Source organism: Xenia sp. Carnegie-2017, unplaced genomic scaffold (assembly GCF_021976095.1).
Source record: "Xenia sp. Carnegie-2017 unplaced genomic scaffold, XeniaSp_v1 HiC_scaffold_3, whole genome shotgun sequence".
NCBI lineage: Eukaryota > Metazoa > Cnidaria > Anthozoa > Malacalcyonacea > Xeniidae > Xenia > Xenia sp. Carnegie-2017.
Window position 1 is genome coordinate 5754948 of NW_025813493.1, and position 8717 is coordinate 5763664.

An 8717-nucleotide genomic window follows, 5' to 3' on the forward strand; every position below is an offset into this window, starting at 1 on the left:
TCAGTGGACAGTCTGGAATAATCTCGACTGATAATAGGGTGGCCGGACGTATAAAGGAGTCCAATTGCTATCTTACAATTGGTTCATTTGAATTTTGTTTCATTGTGATTGGTTTGACGGATTTCGACTGATAGCCAACTGAACTAACATAGTCAAGCTCACTGTCTGAATTGAATGTTTGATAGTTTCATAGTAATTTTATAAGCATGATAGAAACTAAACTACAATCAGATGGAATTTATGGAAATCTTTACAAGTTCATATATTGACATGAATGCTGCTTTCCAAACTGTGAATTTTTCAAGAGGGCGAAAAATTTATGGATGAATTGTAAATGCTTGGCAAAGACTATCTCGCGAGCGACATTTCACTCATTGATGTTCAAAAGAAATCCAACATTGTTTTGAGTTTTATCAGCAGAAATTTACATCCAAAATCGTAAGTAAAGGACAACTGAAGTGTATGCATGAATGTAATATATCAAAGTCAATTTATGCGAGTGTGTGATGCGATTTATGTTAATATGCCGTATGGTAAGCAGATTGATGCTTCTAAAATTGTTGTTGCCGAAGGACTTTTAGCTATGATTTCTTTAGTGCTTGGGGAATCGTGACCGTTATATGGCAGCGAAATCCTACATTCCTGCAATTATATTTCAATGGACAAAATCTGTAGCCATAAGGCCCCATACTATTATTTACTTTATCATAAACAAATGTTTGGGGCTTTTCAGTTTATTATAATTGATCATTCAATCATTAGACAGTTATACTACATATTGTTTAAGATTTGAGAAAACTAACATTGATTACATGAGAAGCTGTTTACTATAACCTGTGATTTTGAGTCTTCTGATCCATGAAGCTTTTATTTTGACAATTTGACTGGAATGGTATTAAACCTTAGTACTTCACATACATGAAATGTTGTCCCATGTCACATATTGTCCCTTTTCTAACTGAACACCTCATGTAGACATGTAAAGGTGTGTTAATCTGGCTCATACCAGATTGTTTGCCATAAATTCCAAAGGGCTATTGATGTATGAAAAGCATTTTCTATAAAGTAAAAATGTCTTTCTATGTATGCAGATAAACCTTGAAATTTGGCAAAACAGCAAAGTATTTTCATGATCACTAGGTTATTTTTCTGATGATCATTATAATTTCTAAATTAAATTATTTTAGATTTACATTTAAACAAGCTTTGATCATATGAAAGGATATTTATCATAACCAGTAAGCATGACACATGAACCAATTTTAACATTCATGTAACTATATAATTAAAGACATGTTGGTTACATTCTGTTTGTATTTGCAAATACAATGCTACAAGTGATTGCTATATAGCACACCTTGCATATACTTATAGGAGATAATAGTCAAGTGAAATGCCTAATAAACATTGATGGCATTAAGCTGTCCTTAACTGCTAATTTTCACTCTGAAAATTTTGCTTAATCTTTGGCAGAAAAAATTTTGAGTTTATTCTCAAAAGTGAATTTGCTGGTACTGATGTGGAGATGGGTAAAGGGCTACAATAAACTTGCATAGTTTGAAGTCTGGCTTTTCTATATCTATGAACTGTCACTTGTAGTACCAAATTTCTAACTTAACTCATTACATAGAGGTTTGAATGGGGTCTCTAGGGGTCTATGCCTGACAACTTGGTAGAAATTTTAAAGACTATATCTGTTTTGAATAGCATTAATGTAAAATAAATTTTATGTTCCTAGACAAGCTAATGAGCCATATATTTGGCATGATGATGAGAAATATTTGGCAAAACATTCAAGTATTGTTCACTTCAATTTTTTGAAAAACGTAAGCAAAATGTGTTGTTTTACGCAAAAAACGATGCACACAAAATACATTTTGTATTGCTCTAAAACGCTGAAAATGGCATTTTCAAGGCTCTGAAATTCAAAATTTCTCAGGGGAGAATGCCTCAGACCCCCAGGTGCGGAGCGCCTCCGACGTTTTATGACTGATGTTTGAAAAATCCTAGATCCGCCCCTGATCTGAACCAAACATTCTAGTCCTGGTTTTGTCTTCTGGGAACAGGACTTTTCTTAAAAAAAATTCACGCTTCTCTGCTAAACTTCAAAACTCTCGTCTTTATTTCAACTTTTCACTTTAAGAATTTAATCTTGAAAAAGCCTAAAGTAAAACCCAATGCTTGAGTAAAAACTGGCGTTTTTCCCATATTGATCTGTGGCGACAATCACATCAATAATCGTTTTAATCAGATTCTATTTTATACCATCAGTATTCAGTACGTTAATTAAAGTTTGATAAGTGTCATTAGCTTCTTGTTATGTCTCACGATGATTTGTGTGCGGTCTTTCTCTCTCGTTATTCGATCAACAGAAATGCAGATAAATTCATATTTCATCCAACTAGTGGTGGTGGATAAATAAACAACAATTAACACACTGCATTACAAAACTTTTTCCAACAAACGAACTTCATAGATTACCTGTCTCATACTTAACAACTACAAAATAATTTACTCTGAACAAAAACTTAAACAAAAACCAACTTTTAGTTATGGAAGCATTCTTTATCAATAATAGACTTAAAAGCAAAAAGGAACCGTCATTATTTGATTTCACAGCTGCATAATCAACTAATTCTTCCCATCAAATTCGAACTTTTTTACAGAGCCAATGTTAGCTTGTAAATGGAGTCTGATAATGAATTTGAATTAAATTCAAAATATAACTACATGAAGAAAATTCACATAGCTTATGGTAACTGAGATTGACAAAAAATTCCCAACTTTTTGATACAAATCCCAATTTATTTGCATGACTTTGTTGTAAATTCATTATAGTATACATAAACAAGAACACAACAGCATGTTTTCTATAAAACATGTAAAAATTTACGTACAAGTCTCATATTACGATTTATTTAAGAAAAGTAAAACACCTCCACTTCATCTGGTGTGAAGTAAGGGGAACCTGCTAACAAGTTTTTTGTTTTGTTGCTCTCGTAAGAGTAACCATTTGGAAGCTCGTATGCATATCCAAACCATTTTGTGGATGAAAAGGGATAAGAGTTGTCATTGGTGTCGATATGCAAATCCAAAACACCAAATGAGGGTCCAGAGTCTTTGTCGTTGTACATTGCCAGAATTACTTTTACAACGTTGGATTTAAATGGTGGCAGATTATCCTTGTTTTTTAAGGAAAAAATAAACGATCCTTCTGCTCTAATGAAAGAAGAATTTCCTACAAAATATTTACATTTAAGTAAAACTTTTTCTGCAATAATGCCATATTTAAGTGTTTTTTTTCAATTCTCCAAAATAGCCACCATGATTTTTGAAAGGTTCTCCTGAACATCATAATTAAATAAAGCAAAAACGCGTTTTACATTTTATTTTTGTTGTATTTTTACAAGACACTGGAAATTTTAATAATAAGCACTTCTACATTATGTAATAAGAAAATTATACGTGCAGTGAAAACTAAATAAATAACAATATTTTCGGAGCAGAACTAAAGACATGCTATTTCTTAAGACTTACAGATCACATGACTTACGTTAATTATTGTTTAAATGATAGTTTACAATTTCCATTGTGAGATATCTTCAAAAAAAGCTGCAATCCGTTGTTGCATTGATTCAATACAAATATTGGGACATTTTATATGAGTTGGGCCAGTTCAGCTTGGCTATATCCAGATTGAAGAAAGCGGGATTTTGCCTCTAATGACTCATATAAATGCATCAAGCAAGCCAGCCCATCAAAACCAATTTTAAATTGAGGCGAGTCAGATATTTTGCATATGGCATTTATTTTGCGTCCAACTCGCTATATTTATGACTGTTGGTGCGAGGTCAAAAATTTTAAAGTCATATATGTTCTTGTCTCATATGTTCAGCTTTTCAAAATCGTGACTATTACAATATATTGTTAAGAACAATCAAGATGTAAACCGAACTTTTCATACTCTTTGTATTATCATTGATCTTCAGTTGCAGCTCATAAATGTTAATTTTTTCTATGAAATAATTACAAAGAATGACCAACTGCATATAGAATTGTCATTGTCTGAGATATGCAAATCATTTAAGCTGAGCGAAATGTTGGGCCAACATCAAATTGTTTTAAAGTGGTACTATGACGAAAATTTTGCCTCCCGTTTTTTTTCATAGATTAATAGTGTATGTAAAAAAATCTCTTCTGGCGAAATTTTAGCGCAATGTATTTCATGCTGCTCGAGTTACGTAGCGATAAAACTTGAACTTTAAGAGCCGCCATTAAAATGCGCCATATTTGAATTTTCAAGAAGGAAGGTGCTTGTGACGTCATAGTCTTAACTCGCGGCTGTTTACAATATAACACAATATACAAATAGAGATTTAAAAGGTTGTATAACTCAATTTTTTTAACATGCCTTCAACACGCTGTGTCGTGCAAGATTGCAGTAACAAGTCTGATAGAATTACAGGCATTTCATTACATAAAAGCCAAAACGACGAGTCTTTGAGAAGAATTTGAGTTAAATTTGTTCAGACGAAGCGCGCAAACTTTAATCCGAGTTCGCGCGAAATTCGATTTATGATTTGTTCGAATCACTTCTCGGATGATTGTTTTGAGCGTTTATTCCATTTGGGTGGTATGACTAGACGGCTCAAACCTGGTGCCGTACCTACTATTTGGAAGAAATCACAAACACCAACAACGTCAAGAGAGCGGCGTCAGGTTAGCACAAGTTGCAATTATTATATACTTACACATATTGCAGATGATAAATTTTCACGATTTGAGAGAACCAATAATACATCCAGGCAAACTTTCAATATATAATATACATTTATACTAAGGTTTTAAAGGAAATACAAAATGAAGTGTCTGTATCATGCGATGACCTTTGGTCTTTAAACCTAACGAAGCTGCTTGAAGAACAAATTCGTTCAGGCAAACTTCGTTAAAGCCAGGGTGATCCAAAATGCATTTCCTTTCATCGATTTCGAACTGATACATTTTACCACGGCATTGCTCTATTTCCATGCAGCATCGGCACTCTTGAGGGTTGACAACAAGATCCAACGAACAATGGCCACATTCACACCTTTAATATTGGCCAAATTGTATGTTTCCATAAAGTTATCATAGCTAACGGCAGACGATTCAGATCAAAGTAAAACACTAAGAATGACATCTTACCATGAAGTAACATCAACACGGGCATCAAAACGATCTTGCAGCATGTCTTCAACCCGCCGTTCTTCTGCGACTGCAGCTTCGTACTCAGCAATTTCATCGGGCGAAGCAAGCGGTTCAATATTATCGGCAAATGGCAAAATTTCCGAATTAGATTCGTCCGAATTTGCCGTCATGAATTCCGATGAAGAAATCGATGCGTTTGTCTCGATCGAAGACTCAGAAAGCGAGCTAGATCTCGATGAATTTGACATTTTTTTGCTCTATTTATGTATTACTTTGTATACTTTCCAATGTGCGCTTCTTGCTGTGTTAAGACTATGACGTCACAGACCTTTGCTGATTGCAAATATTCAAAATGGCCGATTTTAATGGCGGACATGAAAATTAGACATTTCAAATGTTCATAACTCCCTCGTTATACTATTATTTTTGCTTAAATTTTACGAAAGCAATAATTGATATGTGTTTAAACTATTGAATGCTAAAATCGATGATTTTTTAACGTTCAGTTTTCGTCATAGTACCACTTTAATACAAAATTATTTCTATTATTTTGTATATGATAAAAGCGTGTCTCATCGTTGTCATATAACAATTAAAAACAAATTGCTACAATTCAAGACTGTCGCCTACCCCACCGTAGCAAGATCAACCCTCTATATTTTATGAACCAAGTTTCGTTTTGCTTAGCGATTGTTGTTTGCGTGCAGCAGGGAATGTTAGGATTTAATGAAACACTACTTCCTCGAAGTTTGATCTGTGGTGGATGGCATCCTATACAGACGAGTTTTTTAATATAATTTCCTATGCACGGTCAGCGTTACAGGACTCAGAAGAAACAAACTTTTTGGCTGTCGTATATACATAGCGCGTGCAATATTGTGTTGTATCAAATTAGGATTAGCTTTTCTACAAAGATATTTTTGTTTTTTCAGCATTGTACTAACTTCATACATGTTACTGTAACTTACCTCCCCAAGATTCTGATGCAAATCCACCAAACACATAACTTCCCACTTTAACAAAAACCAACGTTGGTCCTTTATTGTCACAGAGACTGTGAAATGTGCTTGCTTTCCATCCATTTACTGTTGCTTGGTAACAGTGCACCGTGTTATTGTCTTTCAAGTTTGAAGGCAGCCAATTTTTGACTTGTAACATCCTCGAACTCTTCAATATGTTGACCTATTTTGATATAATTGAAAAGAAAATCTTTTTTGTTCGTGCTTTGATTTTAGATTAATCCATTTTCTTCAGACAAACCATATATAAGCAGACCAGAAATCTGTTAAAGTTTTTTATTCATGATTCATGTGCACTTCACGTGATCTCGCGTGACTTTCACGTACGTATGGTCCTATCAGTATTATATTTTGACCAGTCTCATTAACACAAAATGACTGACAGTTAACTCAAACACTTTTTTAAAATCATAAATATTGCATAAGTACCTTTTAAAATACTCGAGTCGTTCAGTAGTATCTATTTCTTTTCATTCTTAGCAATGCGCAATTTTTTTTTATTTTACCATAACTGAAAACAAATTTAAGTTCTTATCGACAAAGACATATAGCATTGTAATGCTTATCTCATGCTTTAAAAAATTTCAACATGCTGCTTAAATCAATTCAGAATATGGTAAACCTCTACTTTTCAAATCCCAGTAAGTAGTTATGTTGATTTCTAACGTTATAAGCACAGAAATGATTTCAAATTAAATGAGACCATACCGCCAAACGAGAATAAATTGTTTGATAAAAAGTCCATTTTCCACTGGAAGCCATAATTTTAGAGTTGTCCTTTATTGTTGTGTTGCTAATTTGGCAGTTTATCTCATGTTCTTTTGCAGTTTCAAGAAAGTTTAAGCCAACACATTGCTGCTGTTTAAGACATTTAAATGAGCATTCAACCACATCGTAAACGACATGACTTGAAATGAAATCTTTTTGTGACAGAGCATCACCTTTAAAATAAAGAATAGAACAGAATTTAATTATAGTAGGTGAATAGATCGCAACTTTATATATTATACGAATGTTTAATTGTATGCACAACAAAATAGTGAATTAAAAGCAATATGCCTAAAATTTAGAAGGATAACTATGTTCTTATGTTGGAAAAGTCATATCTACATTCTGATTGGACATACGATTTTTTTATTCGTGAAAAGTTGCAAATTGACTTTTACCAATAATAGAAAACAGCATTTAAATTGATAAGCTTTATCAACCAACAGAGCACAAGGATTTTATGAAGAAAAATCACCAAAGACACGGTATAACGAAAAATAATATGTAAATAAAGTGAAACCTTAAAGGATGCATCAATCATAAGCAATTTATTCGTTCAGGATGTATGAAAGGAAACGAAATCAATCTTTATAAGCAATCGTCATTTGATTTTGTGTTTAGCATTTTTACATGACAAAAAGATGAGTTCTTTAGCTTTCCAATGATATCTTGTATTTCCATAAAACTGAGAAACACTCGGAGAATCTTTAAATAAAGATTACAAGTCAAAAATTGCATTTTTCAATTTTTGGAAATTGGATACAATTTTTGAGATTGTTAATTGTATGATAAAACACAGTGAAAAAGCAGGTGTTGAAAGGAATCAAATAACAAGATTCGTCATAGTTTCTAAAAACGATATAGAAATCTGCTGAGTAAAAAAGCGACGAAGCAGGCTTTGAACATATTTGCAACATAACACTTTCCAATGAAATGAAAAATGTATCATTGAAAAGCTAAAGCTAGAGCTCAAATCCTTTGCTGTATAAAAATATCAGCGTAAAACACAATATCAAATGCGCGGTAACCTATTTTTTGGTCACACGGTTTATATAGCTATATAATTTGCGACATATTCCATCTTTTATAATTAAACTTCTTACGAAAGACTTTTGCAGACTTTGGTAGAAGATGGGACAAGTAGAAACATCGTAAAATACTCAAATTTAAAAAAAATTAATACTCCATTTAATAAAAGCTTCAACAGTTCAATTAAATTTTCAAGCGCACAGTTTTCCCATCTTTAAACGTGCTGGATTTATTATTACATCTTTTTTAAACTATCGACTTACCATTATCTTTCATCTTTACAAAAATATCTTCAGAACTTTGGCATGCCTTTTTTGTTGCATTACAGGTAGCAACCATAATAAAAATTACAAACATGAGCTCAACCATCCTTCATAAATGTACGCGTAAACTATTTCTCTAAAATGTCTTCATGACCACCGTTATATATACCTGCTGTAGTGGAAAATAAATTTGCACAGCTGTGCTTAAATTATAGAATATGTTAGTATGTTAAAAGAACATAATTTTAAAATTATCTTTGTGTATTGAACCCGACATAATTATAATAGATAATTAAGATAATCATAATTATTATAGATAATTATCATTGGATAATTAATACCCAATTAAAACTAGTTTTGTTGGAATAAAACCATAAAAGGTAAAAGCTATATGCTAAACATGCATAAATTTTTCAAGCCTTTTAAAAAAATGAAAAGTCAAAACATTCTA

General features: G+C 32.6%; 1 protein-coding gene across 1 annotated transcript; it reads right to left on the reverse strand.

Annotated features, from left to right (window-relative positions):
- Positions 1 to 6139: 6139 nt before the first annotated feature.
- Positions 6140 to 8430, reverse strand: LOC124454699. Its single transcript, XM_047005477.1, has 3 exons — positions 8267 to 8430; positions 6915 to 7147; positions 6140 to 6369 (listed from the first exon to the last, which is right to left on the reverse strand). The coding sequence occupies exons 1-3, from the start codon at positions 8370 to 8372 to the stop codon at positions 6142 to 6144; spliced, it is 567 nt and encodes a 188-aa protein (XP_046861433.1). The 5' UTR covers positions 8373 to 8430; the 3' UTR covers positions 6140 to 6141.
- Positions 8431 to 8717: the final 287 nt, after the last annotated feature.

Excerpts from the sequence above, each read along its gene's own strand:
- LOC124454699 (XM_047005477.1), bottom strand. The coding sequence starts at position 8,372 with ATGGTTGAGCTCATGTTTGTAATTTTTATTATGGTTGCTACCTGTAAT. Across the intron at positions 7,148-8,266 it reads TGTAAAGATGAAAGATAATG|GTGATGCTCTGTCACAAAAA; the intron begins GTAAGTCGATAG and ends TTTATTTTAAAG. Across the intron at positions 6,370-6,914 it reads CAATTTATTCTCGTTTGGCG|GTCAACATATTGAAGAGTTC; the intron begins GTATGGTCTCAT and ends ATATCAAAATAG.